This window comes from Orcinus orca, chromosome 15, assembly GCF_937001465.1.
Source record: "Orcinus orca chromosome 15, mOrcOrc1.1, whole genome shotgun sequence".
Classification (NCBI taxonomy): Eukaryota; Metazoa; Chordata; class Mammalia; order Artiodactyla; family Delphinidae; genus Orcinus; species Orcinus orca.
In genome coordinates, this window is record NC_064573.1 from 27,225,385 (window position 1) to 27,247,084 (window position 21,700).

Below are 21,700 nucleotides of genomic sequence, written 5' to 3' on the forward strand. Positions count from 1 at the left end.
AATGTAATATTCATATGTAGTACTTATATACTGTATATGAATAATAAAATATTTATAGATGAAATAGTGTATTTGCTTCAAAATACTCCAGGGAGTAGGTGCGTTGGTAGGGAAATAGGTAAAACGGTCAGTTGTGAGTGGATAAGTGTTTCAGCTGGTGATGGGTACATGGGGATTCATTATGCTATTCTCTCTCCTCTTGTATATGTATACAGTTTTACATTATAAGAAGCTTTAAAATGTAATAGTTTTGTAGTCAACCTTTAAAAAATACATTAATATATAACATCCACTGTTGAATACTATAGCATCCACTTTATAGAATAGTTTGATTTTCCATAAGTTGTATTTGCTTATATCCAAAAACTATTGTTCAGGCAGTGACTTTTTAAACAACTTTTTTATTAAGGAAATTTCAAACATACACAAGGATAAAAGACAAGTGCAAGGTCCCCCATGTACTCATCAACTAGCTTCAACAATTGTAACCGTCTTGCCAGTTGAATTCACTCATTCTGGGAGGGGGTGAGAAGGAGGGCAACTCTGAATTGGAGGCTCTGGCAGGCTGCCCAGGTACAGATGCCCATTAGGCAGTTGGAACTGTGAGCTGGAATTCAGGTTAGAACATTGACGTTTAGGTTCGTCATCACCTCTTACCTTCAGAACTATATCCAGTCCTATTTGTGTTAATATGTTATTAGAATCCATTTGCATTCTTTGCCTGAGTAAGAGTTTATGAGCTTCCTCGGTGGTGGGTGGGAGTACGCTAAATGGGACAATAAGCTTACAGATAATTCAAGGTTGAAATTGTTTCTTAAGTCATAGCCAGTCTAGACAAATGGCCCCTTTCTCTGCATATGTACATGTAGTTTTGTTTCTATAGGTGTTTGAGACTCAAGAATGTGAACGAATAAACTTCTTTCGGAATGCACTGTGGTTACACATGAATCAGCTGTCACAACAATGTGTCACAAGCGATAACGTAAGTCAGAGGCATCCACGGAGGATGCTTTGCATATTAGATTCATTAGAGTGGAAGGAACCGTAAACATTTATTAGTTCACCCCCCTCATTTGAGGCCCAGGTAGGTACAGTGACTGGCCCAAGGCCACACGGTGAGTATGGACCCAGATAAACACCTAACCTGCCTGACTCTTGTTTCACTTTACCACTATGACTTTCTCTCTAAGAAATAAAGGGTCAGAGCAGGAGAGCAGAGAAGGGAGACCCAAATGCAGTTTAATTTATGGAAAACAGAGATGTCACAAAATGAATGTGAGTCCCAGAGACTGCTCCGGTCTGAAATGGGGTCACTCCAGGACAGCACCAAGGACTAGCAGACTGAGCCATGCCCAGGCTAACAGTCACTCCAGGGCTCAGGATTTACTTCAGCAGTGTTCCAGGGCCATTAGTGATCCAGATTTAACTTGTACACAGCAATTGTCATGGGTTCCCAGGTCTCAGGGGGACATGAATCAAATTATCACCACTTTCTTTCCTAAGAAATAGCCACCCTCGCTTAGATGGGACATTCACTTTAGAAGAATAATTAAACACCCAGAAAACAAGTAGGATTGACTGGAAGAACTTTTCTCCAATTGTCTTTGCATTTGTGTGTAGAATTGGTCATGGGACTTGGTATCTATTTTCTTTGTCCCATCAGTAGTTTAAAAAAAAAAAATCTTTCCACCAAGGTTTCTGTGCTGCTACAAAAAAAAATCTATATTTTTTTGTCATCTTTAAAAAAAATTTAAATGCAGATATGCATCAGAGAAATCCCTTTATTTGAGTCCAGGACTTGGGAATGTCTTCTTTTTTCTTTTCAAAGCAAAATTTGGAAAACAGCCATTCATCAAACCTCCTATTTTAATAAGCTGTGTCACCATTTTTATGGACATATACCTCTACCTTGATTTATCTTCTTTTTGTTAGATGTATGAAGAAGTCCGTAAGAGTTTAGAAATGTGCAGCATTGAGAAGGACATTGAGTACTTTGTGAATCAACGCAAAACTGGACAGACTCCACCAGGTGAATGGAGCTGTAGGGTGGGGGGTTAATTAAGCAATTCTATTAGTCTTTCTTGTCACAGATCATTGAGAATGGAAGTCATCAGCCTCTTAATGTTTTGCGTCTTGATGATTCCCTAGCACCCATCATGTACGAGAATTTCTACTGCCCCCAGAAGAATGCTGCCCCACCAGGAAAGGCTACGGGGTCTGACTTGGCAAGGTAATATCCAGCTTTCTTTCACATGTAGAAAAGTACTTTTGGGGACTTCCCTGGCGGACCAGTGGTTAAGACTTTGTTCTTCCACTGCAGGGGGCGCAGGTTCGATCCCTGGTCAGGGAACTAAGATCCCACATGCTGCAGTGTGGCCAAAAAAAAAAAAAAAAGAAAAGAAAAGTACTTCTAAAGAACATTTTTATTTTTAGTGTTCCAATTCTAATATGGACGTATTAGAATCAGAACATATCTCTACCATTGCATTTGCTTAGTGAGTGCTAGGTTTTTGGCAATAGCATTTTTAGGACAGATGTTAAATGGGTTGTACTAGTCATAGTTCGAGGGGGATTGTATCATGCTTGAGTGTAATTATTATTACTCATGCATGAATCCTATACCTTTCTTGTAGAAAGCAAGAGTTGGAAAACTCTGGCCCCCTGTGAGTCAAATCTGACCTACCTGTTTTGGTAGGGCCTGCAAGTTAAGAATAGTTTTCATGTTTTTAAATGGTTGAAAAGAATTGAAAGGATACTATTTTGTGACATGTGAAAATTACATGAAATGCAAACATCAGTGTTCATATGTAGAGCTTTGTTAGAAGATGACTGCACTCATCTGTTTCCATTCTGTCTACGGCTGCTTTCTCATTGGAGCTGAGTAGTGATGAGATAGAAATGCTGTGTGGCCAGAAAAGCCTAAATCGTTTGCTATCTGGCCCTTTACAGAAAAAGTTTGCTGCCTTGATATAAAGGATCCTGAGGGAAGAGAAACTTCTGTTTCACATACAGTCACCTCGGAGTCTAAGCTGTTGAATTTTCAGTCCCGTTTTTAAAAAGATAAGGGAGTGTTTGACGGGGAAGTGCAAGTTCATCACCACTGTTTAAGAATGCCAAGCGCTGCTCAAAGCAGTAACTTTGAGTTAGTTCCTTTAACCCTGACAGCAAGGTAGGAACTGTTTGACTTCCCATTTCTTTATCAAGGCGATCAGGAACTCTTGCCCACATGACTGAGATTTCTGGGCTGCGGGGCAGGGCTCTGTGCGTCCTGCTCCCCAGAATAATGTAACGTCTGCAGCCTGGATCCAGGAGGTCAGCGCTGCAGAGCTTTTGCTTCCTCTGAACTTTTCTTAACCCTCCAGAGCAGAAACCCGATCTGATTAGCATGCAGTGTTTGTAGAGTGAAGTAGAAAATTAGAAAAATAACAAGAACTTATCTGAAAGATTTTGGTTTTCATTTCTTACAGGAGAAGACCTCTCCCAATTCCTAAAAGTTTACCAGGTAAAGACTGTTTGAAATCTTAGGTCAGCTTTTATTTAAGGTTGAGTAGCTAGAATTTTGAAATAAAAGGAAAGAAGGGAATGAATAGAATCAAATTTCCAAGAGAATGAACCTATTATTAGAAACTATAATACTGTTTGTCACAGAGTGGAATTTGGTAATTCGTGGTCTATTTTATAGCTTATCTAAGAGATTTCAGCTACTCAAGTACCAAAAGAAACTTATAAGGCATTCTTACTAAGAGATTATTTCAACTTGGACCATGAGAACAGCAAAGCTGGGATACAGTTTCCTTTGGATTACACAGAAATGTAATTTATAGAAGATGTCTGGAAACGTGTAACCTAATATTATGTATTTTGTACACTGCCTATGATTGGATCTTTCACTGAGCACCCTGGTCTCTTTTTCTCTCTGAACTCCTATGATACCTCTGGGAGAACCACACACTTAGTGCTTTTTGTTAATTTGTATTCCCTGGATAATTACAAGATCCTTGAGGGCAGGCACTTTGTTTTCTCCTGAATCAGTCACAAAACATAACACAGTATTGGGCACATAGTAGGTGCTCAACAAATACCTATTATTTGAATAAAAGAAAGATATGCCTATCTATGTTCAAAGGAAGAGGGAAGAGATATCTTGGGCTGCATTTAGCATCTTGGCAAAAATTTAGTGACTGAAAAATTTAGTGGCTGAAATTACATCTTTGAACTAGATAAGGATTTAAGTTAATTGATTTCTTATTACCTTATAATTACCACTTGGTACTGTGGGACTTACTTTTGTCCATTTTTGAAGGTGATTTTACTGTGGGGACTGCTATCTGGGCATGGTTGAAAAATGGCAAAGAAATCATAATAGGGATTTCCAATATGTTTTCTGACTTGTAGTTATGACTATTATTTGTAGGTTTTGTTGCCAGATATATTTTCTTCTTACAAAATGGCAGTCACCAGACTCTGAGTGGGATGCCTTGATTTGAAAAGGGCTAATATATTATCATGAAAAAATGTTAACTTAATGTTGCTCTGTGTTTTGCCCTTTGCAGATGACCCTGATTATTCTTTGCCTGATAACTACAGTTTGATCTATCAGTAACATCAATGGTAAGAACCTTTCATCTTCACAGAATCAAGTTGTGTTTAGACTGGTGATTGTATTTTTGAAGTCTTTGAAGCTTCTTTATAACATCACTGCAGGCAAACAATGCCAGTGCTTGGAAGTGGGCACATCAAACATTACTTGCCTGCACTCCTCTAAAACCACCCACTTTGTGACTTACGGCCAATTAGCTGTTAGGACAGAAGCCATGGTTTTCTTGATTAGACAGAAATAATCAGAAAGTATGATTTACATTTACATGTAAGTCTTCAAATTGCTTAAGAAGTGTGTTTATAATATTTAAGGAACTTTGCTGCAAAAGATAGTGGATATTGAAGACATAAAAAACCTCATCCTCTAACTATATATACCTTTCTGACCAACAAACAAATTGTAGTCTTTACAGCCAGTCATCACGTCTGCTTCATTTCATAAGCCTCTCTCTTTCTCATGGAAAGAGGCCCGGCTCATTTTGGAGGTAGAGCAAGAACGTGGGAAATCAAGTGACGTGGTGTTCAAAGGTAGAACCTGCTCTCCAGAACACCATGCAGTGATGGCTATGTGGTGGGGCATCAGCAGCTCCAAGAGTTTATTTTTATTTTTTACCTTCCTTTTTTCCTCTCTCTCTTCTTCCTTCCCTCCCTCCCTCCCTTCCTTTCCCTCCCTTCCTTTCTTCCTCCCTTCCTTTCTCTCTCTCTCATTCCTCCCCACCTGTTCCTCCTCTCTTTTCCCTTCTTCCCTCCCCACTTTCTTCCTTCTCTTCTCTTCTTTTCGTTTCTCTTTTCCTTCCTTTCTTTCCCTCACCCATTTGGGTAAAGCATGTATTCTAGTTGCTTAATAATAGCATTTGAGCCAGCAACTGTAGTTCCTCAGAGCCCAAGAATCTGCTGTTTGAATGTAAGATGCCAATACCAACACATTTACTGAAGTTTGGTCATTTCATTGGGCCTCATTAGTGTCTGTGCCAGCTCAAGGAGTAGGAATCGAGCATGTATAATTGACTGAATTTAAGAGAATTTTAAAGAGGGAGTCTACCTTTATTAGTAACTTTGTTAAGCAACATCACAACACTTAAAATAGTTTGAACCTTTGGAATTGACATTTAAATAGGAATCTTTAGGAATTTGTGATTTGTTCTGCAATTGTTGATTTTAGCTGCTATTCTTGTTTTTAATTCTAACATGTTTAGGTAAAGATAGATTATGACTTTTGAATTAAAAATATGTATATAAAAATATAAATGTATGTGTTATTTATCATAAAGCAACATTTTTATTCCATTTTTCATCAGTTGGAATACCCATTTCTCACTGTTTTCCTTGGCCAAGCACATTGTTCTTGTTGAATAAAATCTCAATGTAGGAGCAGGGTGCTGATATGAATAGTTAATTCAAATGAAATTTCTTTATTATTTTCTTTCAGAAAACAAAGCTTTTTGTGGTTGGCGCTTCTGTGGCATGGAAGGAGGCACTTAAAGCAGCAGAATCTGTAGAAATTATGTCAATCATGAAGACTTTGAAGTGAACCCTTGCTATAATTTTTTGATATTTTAAAATTTATGGTAGACATTTAGTTCAACTTAACCTAGTAGAGTTCTCCAGTTTTTAAAAGAAGTTTGCAAATTGCCCAACACTGAAGAATTATCCTTTTCCAATCAAGTTACTAAAGTTGTGAATGAATTGTGTTTTCTGCTTGATTCAAGAAAGTCTGTGGATTTGAAGCCTTGACTCTTGGGAATTGGGGCAGGGATGGCTGCAGAGAAGTCTGAGCCAGCAACTCAGCAACTCAAGAAGCTCCTTTGCCTTTTGGAGGCAGCGTGGCACATACTCAGTGGTGTAAGATTTAAAATCACCTTCCTTTCTGGTTGGAAGATTTAGAGGCCATCTGATAACACTTTCTCATTTTACAGATGAGGAATTGAGTCCCAGAAGTGTGAAATCGATTTCCTTATAGTTCTCTCAGCTGACTAGGGACAGACGCAGAGGGAGAGTACAAGCTCATCCCACATCACCATCCTTCTAACCCTTCCTGAGACCGTGATGCGCATGTTGAAATTTAAGACGCCAAATGTTTTTGCCAGCATCTTTTCACTTGGGAAAGTTACCAGGGTTAAAATGTCAGATTTATTTTTATATGGCTCACTGTGTGTACTGAACTACAGAGCACCATATTTAATCTAATCTAAGAAACCATTCGTTGTAAAACATCCCCTTACTTTATATACCACTAAGAAAGTCAGTGGGGGAGTTGACACTTGTGACAATTAATGGCCAAGCCCATTGGAATCTGAGATGCTAAAGTGTGGGGGAAAAAGTATATCCTAGAATCAATGAAACATGGTATTTTGACTTTATCCCTGAAGAGAATTTTAGACCTACAAAGCCACTACTCAATCTTTGGTCTTCACAGAGAATCTTTCCCTTGCTAGATCCTGGAATTTTTAAAGTGTCAATCTTACCCTTTCACAAATATTTGGGTCTTCCTTTGGTCACCCACAAACAGCAGGGAGATTGGTCTAATATTCGCACACTGAGCAAATGGTACATTTTAGTTAATGACAAGTTAAAATAGCACTGGCATTTATTTGGGATGTTGTGAAATTCTGGTACCACAAAGAGCAGATACCTTCCTTTTCTTCTCTGTGCATAGCTTCCCCAGAACTATGGACAAAGTGATTGAAGGAAGATCGATTGTTTCCCCTTTTCATATAAGGTGCTGCTGAAAGTGGCAGCTTCTTGTCATAACCAGAAGCTTGCATCAGTTGGATAGCCTTTTGAAAAACTGGAGTTTGCAAAGGGTCATTGACTTCCCCAGATTGAACAGGCTCAGGAAATTTTCCTTTGAACTCAGAACATTCTATTTTTAAGTATTTTATTTATTGTTAGCAATTCCATAGAGATTTCAATTTTCTCTCTACTGGTCAGTGTAACTGATGTAAAAATAATGTCTTAAGAATTGAAAATATCTTTATTTTATTGCTCTTCCGGTTCAATATGAAGTAAAGTAAAGGTTCCTGGTGATTTGGGATTTATTTTGCATTTTTGTGTTAATTGTATCTCTCTTCCAAGCTCTATTTGACCCCTTGTCACATTTGCTATCATTAGACCACCATAGAAGGACAAACTGCCGGTCAGGGAAGCCAGGAGGAGACTGGCACCAAGCCACTTCCTACTAACTCTTCAGGTGCCAGATGCAGGGTCCCTTCCTCGGGGAAGCATGTTCCCTGCCTCCAGGCTTGGTGGGATCCCGCTGCTGTCTCCTTCCCCACTCTCACATTTTCCTTGTTATTACAGGATTCACTCTTGAAATTAATTGTTCAAAGTCTGGCTTCCCTCCTAGACTGTAATCTCCATGAGAGCAGGGTCCCTCTTATCGTTTTTCCTGCTACATCCCCAGAACTTGACACATAGTAGTAAATATGAAAGAACTAGTGGCCTAGAAGAAGATAACGTAGCTAGAGAAACAACCAGTTGAGAGAGAAGTAGGAGTGTAAAGGGAAGCCAGTCAAATAAGTTTACATGATGAATTTAGTAAGTATGAGCTGTTCTGCAGACTGTCAGTACCTTAATTTGGGTTCCAACAGAAGCAGACCCTGGGATAAAGATTTGAATGCAGGTACTTTTTCTGGGGGGTGATCCCAGAATGCACCAGTATGGAAGTGGGGAAGTAAGACAGCGAAGGGAAGGAAAGCAAAAAACAATGTTCATTATCAAGCAAGTTACCACTGTGGGCAATGAACTTCAGCTGCTGGGACTCTTGGGTGACAGTGGGGGACCCACACCTCAGAAATAGCTCACCTGAGGGGAGGGAGCTGGGATAGTCATTCACCAACTCCCACCAGTCACAGGTAGAGGGCTGCTCCTAGGAGGTGTTGGTTCCCTGGCATTTCTGTCTTGCCATGAACACCAGCAGAGTGGGTTCCAGCAGGCCGAGAGTCCTCACATGGTTCCTGGCAGTTGGAAGTTGGGCTGGCATGTGAGGAAGTGATAGGTACTGAGGGGAAGTGGATGGGGTGCTGGCAGTGCTGATCCCTGCACGGCTCAGGTCCACCCATGCCCACCTGCACTTTACTGCATCCTGTCACCACTTGTCCCAGTTTCCAAAAGACACACACACACACCCCAGGAAGTTTAGTAGGACGAGCTCTAGTCCCTGCTGCTACAGATGGTCCTGAGTCTATAAGTGATATTCATCATCTCCTTCCTCTACCACCCTGTTATGGAGTGAGTTACATTCCCCCAAATTCATATGTTCAAGTCCTAGTCCTCAGCACCCCAGTGACTGTTTTGGAGATAGGGCCTTTAAAGAGGTGATTAAGTTGAAGTAAGGCCATTGGGGTGGGGCTCTGATCCAGTGTGATTGGTGTCCTTGTAGGAAAAGAAGAGACACTGGGAGTGAGTGTGCACAAAGGGACGACCGTGTGAAGAGGCAAGAGGGTGAACATCTGCAACCCAAAGAGAGAGGCCTCAGAGGAAACCAATTCTGCTGGCACTGTCATCTTGGACTTCCAGCCTCTAGAACTGCAGGAAAATTAATTTCTATTGTTTAAGCCACTCAGTCTGTGGTATTTTGCTATGGCAGCCTCATCAAACTAATACACACATATTCTATAGTCTCTTCACAATTGGCTAGTCTTCTGCTTGTCTAGGTTGCTTGACTGGTGGGGTAACCCGGACCCTCATCCCTGAGGGGTCTTAGCCCCTGGTTAACAGGCTCTTGTTAGATTCTGCTGAAATTGGCAATTTATGTTTATTACCAGGCATGGCAACACCAAGAGGCATCTCATTGAAACTCCCGAGTTCCAGATACATTCTTCCTTGCCCACCTTTCCTCATGGTAATCACCTTCTCCTGCCAAGATAGTTACTCCTTTCCTTGCTTGCTGGTCTACTGGCATGAGGACCCCCAAATGACCAGGTATCAGCCGTACTTTTGGTGGAACTCTTTTTATGACCATTGATAGATGTATCCCCTGCCAACCACCTAGAGCCAGGTGCTCTGGTCCAGCAGAGCGTAATGTTGAAAGGATGGGGACACAAATTCCCCAAGTGGGTCAGTGTAAGCTATGGTGACAGAGGCCAGTCTTACCTCTTGGTTCCCAGGCCTGTGTTTTCTATCTTATGGAGTCAGAACATGTAGTACCATATTGTGACAATATAAGCACCGTATAAAACCATACCTCACAATAAAAATAAATGTAAAAATAAACAAATGAGACCTAATCAAACTTATGAGCTTTTGCAGAGCAAAGGAACCAATAAACAAAACAAAGGGACACCCTACAGGCTAGGAGAAAATATTTGCAAACGATGTGACTGACAAGGCCTTAATTTCCAAAACACAGAAACAACTCCTACAATTCAATAGCAAAAAAACAAACAACCCAATCAAAAAATGGGCAGAAGACTGAAATAAACATTTCTCCAAAGAAGACGTACAGATGGCCAATAGGCACATGAAAAGACGCTTATCGTTGCTAATTATTAGAGAAAAACAAACCAAAACAACAATGAGGTACCACCTCACACCAGTTAGAATGGCCATCATTACAAAGTCTACAAATAGAGGGCAGACAGCAGAAGCAAGAAGAACTACAATCCTGCTGCCTGTGAAATGAAAACCACATTCATAGAAAGATAGACAAAATGAAAAGGCAGAGGACTATGTACCAGTTGAAGGAACAAGATAAACCTCCAGATAAACAACTAAATGAAGTGGAGATAGGCAACCTTCCAGAAAAAGAATTCAGAATAATGATAGTGAAGATGATCTAGGACCTCGGAAAAAGAATGGAGGCAAAGATCGAGAAGATGCCAGAAATGTTTAACAAAGTCCTAGAAGAATGAAAGAACAAACAAACAGAGATGAACAATACAATAACTGAAATGAAAATTACACAAGAAGGAATCAATAGCAGAATAACTGAGACAGAAGAATGGATAAGTGACCTGGAAGACAGAATGGTGGAATTCACTGCCACGGAACAGAATAAAGAAAAAAGAATGAAAAGAAATGAAGACAGCCTAAGCGACCTCTGGGGCAACATTAAATGCAACAACATCCGCCTTATAGGGGTCCCAGAAGGAGAAGAGAGAGAGAAAGGACCCGAGAAAATAGTTGAAGAGATTATAGTCGAAAACTTCCCTAACATGGGAAAGGAAAATAGCCACCCAAGTCCAGTAAGCACAGCAAGTCCCATACAGGATAAACCCAAGGAGAAACACACCGAGACACATATTAATCAAATTTGTAAAAATGAAAGACAAAGAAAAATTATTGAAAGCATCAAGGGAAAAATGATGAACAACATACAAGGGAACTCCCAAAAGGTTAACAGCTGATTTCTCAGCAGAAACTCTACAAGCCAGAAGGGAGTGGCATGATGTATTTAAGGTGATGAAAGGGAAGAACCTACAACCAAGATTACTCTACCCGGCAAGAATCTCACTCAGATTTGACAGAGAAATCAAAAGCTTTACAGACAAGCAAAAGCTAAGAGAATTCAGCACCACCAAACCAGCTCTACAACAAATGCTAAAGGAATTTCTCTGAGTGGGAAACACAAGAGAATAAAAGGGCCTACAAAAGCAAACCCAAAACAATCAAGAAAATGATAATAGGAACATACATATCAATAATTAACTTAAATATGAATGGATTAAATGCTCCAACCAAAAGACACAGGCTTGCTGAATGGATACAGAAACAAGACCCATATATATGCTGTCTACAAGAGACCCAATTCAGACCTAGGGACACATACAGAAAGTGAGGGGATGGAAAAAGATATTCCATGCAAATGGAACTCAAAGCTAGAGTAGCAATACTTATATCAGATAAAATAGACTTTAAAATAAAGAATGTTACAAAAGACAAGGAAGGACACTACATAATGATCAAGGGATCAATCCAAGAAGAAGATATAACAATTATAAATATATATGCACCCCAAATAGGAACACCTCAATACATAAGGCAAATGCTAACAGCTATAAAAGAGGAAATCGACAGTAACACAAAAATAGTGGGAGACTTTAATACCTCACTTACACAAATGGACAGATCATCCAGACAGAAAATTAATAAGGAAACACAAGCTTCAAATGACACAATAGACCAGATAGATTTAATTGATATTTATGGGACATTCCATCTGAAAACAGCACATTCTCCAGGATAGATCACATCTTGGGTCACAAATCAAGCCTCAATAAATTTAAGAAAATTGAAATCATATCAAGCATCTTTTCCAACCACAACGCTATGAGATTAGAAATAAATTACAGGGAAAAAAATGTAAAAAAACACAAACACATGGAGGCTAAACAATACGTTACTAAATAACCAAGAAGTCACTGAAGAAAACAAAGAGGAAATCAAAAAGTACTTAGAGACAAATGACAATGAAAACACAACAATCCCAAACCTATGGGATGCAGCAAAAGCAGTTTTAAGAGGGAAGTTTGTAGCAATAAATCCTACCTCAAGAAACAAGAAAAATCTCAAACGGACTAGAGAAAGAAGAACAAACAAAACCCAAAGTTCATAGAGAGAAAGAAATCATAAAGATCAGAGCAGAAATAAATGAAATAGAAACAAAGAAAACAATAGCAAAGATCAGTAAAACTAAAATCTGGTTCTTTGAGAAGATAAATAAAATTGATAAACCTTCAGCCAGACTCAACAAGAAAAGGAGGGAGAGAACTCAATACAATTAGAAATGAAAAAAGAGAAGTTACAACAGACACTGCGAAAATACAAAGCATCCTAAGAGACTGCTACAAGCAACTCTATGCCAATTAAAAGGACAACCTGGAAGAAATGGACAAATTCTTAGAAAGGTATAACCTTCCAACACTGAACCAGGAAGTGAAAGAAAATCTGAACAGACCAATCACAAGTAATGAAATTGAAACTGTGATTGAAAATCTTCCAACAAACAAAAGTCCATGACCACGTGGCTTCACAGGTGAATTCTATCAAACATTTAGAGAAGAGCTAACACCCATCCTTCTCAAACTCTTCCAAAAAATTGCAGAGGAAGGAACACTCCCAAACTCATTCTATGAGGCCGCCATCACCCTGATACCAAAACCAGACAAAGATACTGCAGAAAAAGAAAATTACAAACCAATATCACTGATGAATATAGATGCAAAAATCCTCAACAAAATACTAGCAAACAGAATCCAACAACACATTAAAAGGATCATACACCATGATCAAGTGGGATTTATCCCAGGGATGCAAGGATCCTTCAATATACTCAAATCAATCAATGTGATACACTATATTAACAAATTGAAGAATAAAAAAAAACATATGATCATCTCAATAGATGCAGAAAAAGCTGTTGACAAAATTCAACACCGATTTATGATAAAAACTCTCCAAAAAGTGGGCATAGAGGGAACCTACCTCAACATAATAAAGGCCATATATGACAAACTCACAGCAAAAAAAAAGAAGTCTACAAATAATAAGACTGTCAGACAGAGTGAAGTAAGTCATAAAGAGAAAAACAAGTACTGTATATTAACGCATATATGTGGAATCTAGAAAAATGGTACAGATGAACCAGTTTGCAAGGCAGAAATAGAGACACAGATGTAGAGAACAAACATATGGACACCAAGGGGGAAAGGGGGGGGTGGGATGAATTGCGAGATTGGGATCGACATATATACACAAATATGTATAAAATAGATAACTAATGAGAACCTGCTGTATAGCACAGGGAACTCTACTTCGCCAGTAGAAACTAACAACATTGTGAAACAACTATACCCCAATTAAAAAAAAAGTCTACAAATAATAAACACTGGAGAGGGTGTGGAGAAAAAGGAACCCTTCTACACTGTTGGTGGGAATGTAAATTGGTGCAGCCACTATGGAAAACAATAAGGAGGTTCCTCAAAAAGCTAAAAATAGAGTTGCCATATGATCCAGCAAATCCACTCCTGGTCATATACAGAGACAAAACTATAATTCAAAAAGATACATGCACACCTATGTTTATAGGAACAATATTTGCTATAGCCAAGACATAGAAACAACCTAGGTGTCCATCAGCAGACGAACAGATAAAGAAAATGTGATATATATATATATATATATATACACACACACAGACACAGACACACACACACACAGTGGAATATTACTCAGCCATTAAAGAGAATGAAATAATGCCATCCGCAGCAACATGGATGGACCTAGAGATTATCATACTAAGCAAAGTAAGTCAGAAAGAGAAAGACAAATACCATATGTGGAAGCACTTATATGTGGAAGCACTTATATATGGAATCTAAGATATGACACAAATGAACATATCTACAAAACAAAAACAGACTCACAGATATAGAGAACAGACTTTTGGTTGCCAAGGGGGCGGGAGGGGAGGGAAGGATTGGAAGTTTGGGATTAGCAGATGTAAACTATTATGTATAGGATGGATAAGCAACATGGTGCTACTGTATAGCACAGGGAGCTATATCCAATATCTTGTGATAAACCATCATGAAAAATAATATATATATATGTATAACTGAGTCACTTTTCTGTACAACAGAAATTAAACACAACATTGTAAATCAACTATACTTTAATAAAATAAAAACAAAACAAAAAAACACCCGTACCTCATTTTTAAGGCCAGCACCCTAACGCTGCAAGTTATCTTCAAGCTGCCCCACCTTTAAAATGCCATTCTGACATTCTATCAGGACTGCAGCTTCTAGGTGATGTGGTATATAGCAGGCAAAGTGGAGCACATGGACATTTGCCCACTGTTGTACCACCTTCACTGTAAAGTGAAGCTCTTAGTGTAAGGCATGCATTCTCAACAGGGGCAGTATTGCTCCCAAGTGGGTGAAAATTGGTTCTTGATGGGCAAAACAAATGTTATTCTTCTTATGTATAAAGCACAGCTATACGTAAAGCACATAAACAGAAATACAGTTTATCTGTGGTATTAAAACTTCACGGGAGTGTCAATCAGGAAAAAAAATGTTTCAAAAGACTCCTTAGGAGAGTGGTAATGAAAAGTGATTTGATAAACACTGGTCCAAGGTGATGTTATGTGGAATTTCATAATGGTACTCAGATACTGTTAGCCCTGGGATGATGTCACTGGCCAAGGCTCTGCTGGCAAAAAAAAGGAGAGTCTCTTCTTGGAATCAATTCCACTAGAGATGAATCTCTGCGCCTTCCAGAGTGGAAGGAGTTCAGTGGAATCAGCTTGCCACCAAGGGGCCAGTTGATCTCCTTGGGGGACAATAGCATATTTAGGGCCCAGCTTCAGGCTCTGGGGATAAATGGTCAGACACCAAGCTGTGGAGGCCCCTGTAGAGTCTCCATCCCTGCCACCATGGCTACTCTGTTCATGATTCCATAGAGTAAGCACTGGGTGGCCTAGGACAGAGGCTGGCTGGAAGCCACTGGACGTGTCATCCGAGCCACCTGGTTGTTCTGCATCTCCTCTTTGATGGGTACTCCCTTGCAGGCACTGATGTAAGACACATACATTTACACATTTTGTTGCCCATTCCATTATCTTCAGTCTTCTAATCTTGTTCCCTGATCAACTAGTCAAGTCATGCACCACTGCCCAGGAGTCTATGAATATACTTACCTTGGGCTACAGCTCCCTTCACGCCAAGTTGATGACCAGCTGTGTTACTTGATGTGCTGTCCACTGGGAGTATTTTTCTTCACCGTGGGTTTTCACAGTCACTTCTAAGTGGGGCGGTAGTGTGGCAGCAACCTACATAAAGACTAACAAAAATTAACATATAGAACTGACCTATTTTTGAATCAGATCTGAATTTTTTTGCTCTTCTCCACCAACTGGGTTGAAGCAAACTTCCTCTGAGGCCACAGGTCTGAGCTGAAGGAGAGGCATAGGTGCAATGAGGGAGGTGATGGAGATGTCTGTGTCACACCTTTCTGTGTGACGTATTTGGCTCTCTGGCTTTGCCCCATTTTTTCCAGAATGTACCAATTCCATTGTATGATGGATCGCTGATGTGCCTGCCTGACTCAGGGGGTCTGAAGAAAGCTAAAATTGTTTAGTAGTAACATTGTCTTTTGTTCATGTTTCCTTTATAATTTTACAAAATGTATCTCTTGAAATGCTACCATAGAGGCCTTTTGGCTTTTTTATTAGTCCCTACTGACCTGAGTTTATAATTTTTCCCAGTGTGCCAACAGCAGTCATAACAACCAACCTACCCTATGGCCCTTGTAACTACCTTTGACCCCATATCTCTCAAATTTACCTTAATTCATCCTAATTCACCACAGATGAGGCCTCCAATAATTGTGATGCTTCGGCTCAGAGGTTACCACCATTCTACTTCCACAAGTGGTGAGATCCTTGTTGCCATCTGGCTGGGAAGGGCTCTAATTCTAAAATCCCATCCTGACATCTGAATACCCTTTCTGATACTGTCGTAGTTTGGGTTTCCCCAGAAGGAGGCCAGAGACAGGGATTTGAGATCAAGTAGTTTATGCAGGAGGTGAACCCAGGAAACACACCAGTAAAATGGGAAGTGAAAAAGGCAAGAGAAGGAAGTGAATAAAGAGTGTGTTATCAAGCCAGTTGCCATAGTGGGGAAACGAGCTGAAACCCACTGGGTACTCTAGGAAATAGCACCGAACATGTATCTCAGAGTTATTCCACTGAGAGGTGAGGGAGCTGGGCATTTGTATTAGTTGGCTGAAATTGCTATAATAAAGTACCACAGACTGAATGGCTCAAATAACAAAAATGTATTGTCTCACAGCTATGGAGGCCAGAAGGCAAGAGTCAAGGTGCCAGCCTGGTTGATTCCTTCTGAGGGCTGTGAAAGAAAGAGGTGTTCCAGGCCTCTCTCCTTGTCTTGTAGATGTGTGTCCCTGTGTCCAAATACCCCCATTTTATAAGGGGGCCAATCATATTGGGTGAGGGCCCACCCTTATGACCTCATTTTAACTTAATTACCTCTGTAAACATCCTATCTCCAAATAGGGTCACATTCTGAATTACTGGGCCTTAGGACTTCAACATGTGGGTCACATTCTGAATTACTGGGCCTTAGGACTTCAACATGTGGGTCACATTCTGAATTACTGGGCCTTAGGACTTCAACATGTGAATTTTGGGGGATATAATTCAATCTGTGTCTTTATATGCCAATTTATATATCTGTTCCTGGTTGAGGGTTGTTTTTGGTTTAGGAAAATACGTTATTTCCTTGGTACTTTCAGCCTGTCATACATGTGGCTAAAGGGATGTCTGAGGCAAAGAGGTGATAGTAGTTGGAATTTGGGTCTGTATACTCAGAAATGTTAAGTGCCAAGGGAATCTGAGTGGGACACCTGCAGTGTCTGATACTTTGGGGGTGCAAGTAACTGTTTCTATGACTTATTTAAACTTTTTTTTTTTTTTTTTAGTGAGGAAGATTATGAGAGGGTAACTATTAGAAAAAAAGATGTTTTATATGTTTTGCTTACTGTGGAAGCAAAAATCTGTTAACAGAAGAGACCTCGTCTATATAAGAGTTTTTTTTTTTTTTTTTTTTTTGCTGCACGCGGGCCTCTCACTGTTGTGGCCTCTCCCGCTCCGGAGCGCCGCTCAGCGGCACGTGGGATCTTCCCACACCGGGGCACGAACCCGCATCCCCTGCATCGGCAGGCAGACTCCCAACCACTGCGCCACGAGGGAAGCCCATATACAAGAGTCTTTTTAAAAAATGTGGCTGGGAAAAAATGATGTGGCTGGATAGTTTTGGTATTTATTTGCACTGCTGGCTAATTGTCTCAAAAAACTGAAATAATTTAGAAGTAACATGATTTATTTATTTCTTTAATTAATTTTTAATTATTTAATTTTTAAAAATTTTATTTATTTTTGGCTGTGTTGGGTCTTCGTTGCTGTGCAGGCTTTAGCTGTGGCGAGCAGGGGCTACTCTTTGTTGCAGTGAGTGGGCTTCTCATTGAGGTGGCTTCTTTTGCTGTGGAGCATGGGCTCTAGGCGCACGTGCTTCAGTAGTTGTGCCTCGCTGGCTCTAGAGCGCAGGCTCAGTAGTTGTTGCGCATGGGCTTAGTTGGTCTACGGCATATGGGCTCTTCCCAGACCAGGGATCGAACGCATGTCCCCTGCATTGGCAGGCAGATTCTTATCCACTGTGCCACCTGGGAAGTCCAACATGATTTATTTATAATTAAAAATGCATTTAGTAATCATGAATGATGAAATAATTAATGTTTTGTACAGAGTGACATACAGGAAGTAATTGTTTTAGAAAGAACCACTTCTCTGAAATCTTGTCAGAGGAGGGTTCACCAATAGAGAATTGCCACCAGATGGCAACAGAGACTCTGGAATCTAATTTTGTAAGGAAGTTTAGAAAGGTTTACCCAAGGGGTTTTCACCCCTGTTATGGCAAACACTGTTCTAGATTCTGGCTGATTTAGGAATGACAGTCATATTAAATTTTGGAATGCCATAATATAATACGTGAATTATACTCCTTTTATGAATGCCTGGTTCTTGTTTTTAATTGATTTTTCTTAGGAGATGAAAAATTATTTTAAATTCTTAACGCTGCAGTGAAAATTAATAACCCATTGGAGGGAAATTTGATAAATATTTATTAAAATTTTAAATGAGAATGTCTTTGTGATCAGCAATTTCTCATCTAGGCATCCATCTTATGGACGTACTGATGCACAAAAACATGTAAGTATGGTCACTTGTAAGCATTGTTTTCAAATAGCGAAAAATTGGAAAAAATTTATTGGCCTCAGAAGTCTGTTTAAATAGTTATGGAATATTTAATTAATTAAGGGAAAAATGAAGTTAGAGTTATCTGTCTTTACAAGGAACTATCTCCAAGATTTTACGAATTAAAAGGACACAGGCAGGGACTTCCCCTGGTGGCGCAATGGTTAAGAATCCGCCTGCCAATGCAGGGAACACAGGTTTGAGCCCTGGTCTGGGAAGATCCCACATGCTGCCGAGGAACAAAGCCTGTGTACCCCAACTATTGAGCCCACGCACCAAAACTACTGGGCCTGCACGCCTAGAGCCCGTGTTCTGCAACAAGAGAAGCCACTGCAATGAGAAGACTGTGCACTGCAACGAAGAGTAGCCCCCGCTCGCTGTAACAAGACAAAGCCCACGTGCAGCAATGAAGACCCAACGCAGCAAAATAAATAAATAAATTTTAAAAAACAGGACACAGGCAATCTATACCTAGACACTGAGTATGTAAGAGTGTGATATTTGTACATGGGTAGGAAAAGTCTGAAAGGGTGCACACTGAACTGTTAACAATGGCTAACCGTAGGGAGAGGAATTTTAACTTTTTATCATGTGTACTTCTATGTTGTTTGCAGACACACTTAAGAATATTATAAAAGTATCATAGAAATGTTTGAAGGAAAGAAAAATTATGTAAACCAAATCCCCAAAAGTCGGCACTGTGATTTTTATGAATAATCCAGTAACTTTAAAAAAATATTTATTTATTTAGCTGCGTCAGGTCTTAGTTGTGGCACGCAGGATCGTTCGTTGGGGCGTGTGGGCTTCTCTCTAGTTGTGGTGTGCAGGCTCCAGAGCGCATGGGCTCAGTAGTTGTGGCGCGCGGGCTCTAGAGTGCATGGGCTTAGTTGCCCTGCAGCATATGGGATCTTAGTGCCCCGACCAGGGATCAAATTCCACGTCCCCTGCATTGGAAGGTGGATTCTTAACCATTGGACCACCAGGGAAGTCCCAATCCAGTAACTTTTAAATGAAATATTTCTGATATTCATCTTGGCCCCAGTGTATGAGTATAAAGTATTGTAAACATGGAGAAAGCAAGCATGGGCTTTCTATCTTAAAAGTCCATTTATACTGTACAACTGCATTGGTTCAAATCCTAGCTCCACCATTTACTGTCTGTGTGCGCTTAGGCAAATAATTCAACCTCTCTGAGTCTTTGTCCTGGTCTGTAATATGAGAACAATGAAATTATTGACCTTGTAGGGTTGTTATGAGAATCAAATTAGTCATTATGTGAAAAGTACTCAGAACGGTTTTTGGCTGATAGTGAGGGCGCAGGAAATGCTGACTATTACTGCCCAGGGCTCAGTAGTAGCAAACCCTTCACTGCTAATTAGCCAGTGATTAACCCTGCTTGCTGACACTGTGAATTTTTTTAGAGTTTCTGCAGATAGAATTTATGTATAGAAAAGACATCTGTCATTACTTTGTTTTTTTGGAATTAATCTTTTGAATTAATTATTTTAAAATTAATCTTCAATTTATTAAATTCGCACACATTTTAAAATTTAGTTTTTCTTAAGTCTTCAAGTTATCTTTATAAATCTCAACATTCTATTTATAAATTTAAATAACCACTTTCGAGGGGGACCTTTAATATTTGGTCAACTCAAATTCAATAGACCAAACCTCCTTAAACAATTGATTCCATTTACAACTTAAATTCCATCAAATGTTTTAAACTACAGTATTAAATTTAATATATTTAAATTTCTTCTTTTGACCAAACTGAACAATAAACCTAACTATTTACACTATTCTGCTAAGGTCTAACAATTTCAGTTTATAAAGTATGCCTCCTTTTCCCCATAGGCTGTGATATTTATTGCAACTTATCTATCCATTGTGTCTGCATCTCAACTAAGGTGTAAACCATGGGAAGTGGAGGTAGGGCCAATTCTGTTTTGCTAAGTAGTGACTGGCACATGAAGAACTCTGAAGGCCAAAAAGGATTTGAATTGGTAGAGGCCAGAGAGTATTCCAGACTGGGAAAAATACCAGCAAAAGTTATGGATAGTAATGGTGGTATAAAGACTTTGTTCATATTTGCCAAGTCTTGCTCATGATAATCTTATATACATTTATATGCACACACATACCAGGGTATACAAAATGCAGGTACATTCTGAGTGAAATCGAGGAGGACCCTGTGGGGTTTTCCTGGGAACAGAACCTCCTCCTTCCCCCCTTCCCCAGTGTCTCTTGCCCTTCTTTGTAGAAAAACTTTAGCCTCCTAAGCCTTCCCTGAATTTCAAAGAGCAAACTTAATCAGAGAAGTGAAAAACTGTAAAAACAAAGGAAAGCAGTCTAGCAAGACAAGGCTGAGGCCATATCCTTGAGTTGTTTTACAGACACTAAAACCCCCACCAGATGGAAGATGGTGACTGCATGTTGACCACCAGCACGGAGACCCCAGACCAGCTGGAACCAGAAAACTGATCATTAAGATGCCTGAAACAACATCACCTTGTTACCTCACCATCAACCAATCAGATAACTGAGCATGTACTGATCATGTACCCTCACACTGTTTTAAAAAACCCTCCCCTAGGATTTCCCTGGTGGCACAGTGGTTAGGAATCTGCCTGCCAGTGCAGGGGACAGCGGTTCAAGCCCTGGTTTGGGAAGATCCCACATGCTGTGGAGCAACTAAGCCTGTGTGCCACAACTACTGAACCTGTGCTCTAAGCCCGCGAGCCACAACTACTGAAGCCTGCACGCCTACAGCCCATGCTCCACAACAAGAGAAGCCACCGCAATGAGAAGCCCGTGCACTGCAACCAAGAGTAGCCCTGCTTGCCACAACTAGAGAGAGCCTGCGTGCAGCAACGAAAACCCAACACAGCCAAAATAAATAAATAAGTAAAATAAATTTATTAAAAAAAAAAAACCCTCCCCTAAAAGTCATTGGGGATTTTGGGTCTTTTGAGCATGAGCTGCCTGTTCTCCTTGTTTGGCCCTGCAATAAACACTGTACCTACCTTCACCACAACTGGGTGTCAGTAGATTGGCTTTGCTGTGTGTTGGGTGAGCAGACCCAAGTTTGGTTCAGTAACCTGAGTAGCTGGATAACTATTTTGTTGTTGTTGAGGATTTGGGATCAAAATACGTGAAACTGTGTTACTGGAAAACTGGATTTGCCTCTTGGTGGGTGTTGAGCCAAAAGATACAACCAAGCCAGATATCGGGAGACAGAAGGATTTATTACTTGCAGCCAGTAAGGAGAATACTGGGGAACTTTCTCAAAGCAGTGTCTCCCCAAACAGCAAAACTGGGGAAATT

General features: G+C 40.0%; 1 protein-coding gene across 1 annotated transcript in view; it reads left to right on the forward strand.

The window, feature by feature from the left end:
- The window catches only part of PSTPIP2 (proline-serine-threonine phosphatase interacting protein 2), an 88,182-nt gene extending 80,549 nt beyond the window's left edge, over nucleotides 1–7,633 (forward strand). The window contains exons 10-15 of the mRNA XM_033421339.2: nucleotides 884–982; nucleotides 1,933–2,029; nucleotides 2,149–2,230; nucleotides 3,468–3,502; nucleotides 4,554–4,611; nucleotides 6,029–7,633. Coding sequence (XP_033277230.1) covers nucleotides 884–982; nucleotides 1,933–2,029; nucleotides 2,149–2,230; nucleotides 3,468–3,502; nucleotides 4,554–4,603 — 363 coding nt within the window. The 3' untranslated portion in view covers nucleotides 4,604–4,611; nucleotides 6,029–7,633. The remainder of the gene's footprint in view (nucleotides 1–883; nucleotides 983–1,932; nucleotides 2,030–2,148; nucleotides 2,231–3,467; nucleotides 3,503–4,553; nucleotides 4,612–6,028) is intronic.
- Nucleotides 7,634–21,700: the final 14,067 nt, after the last annotated feature.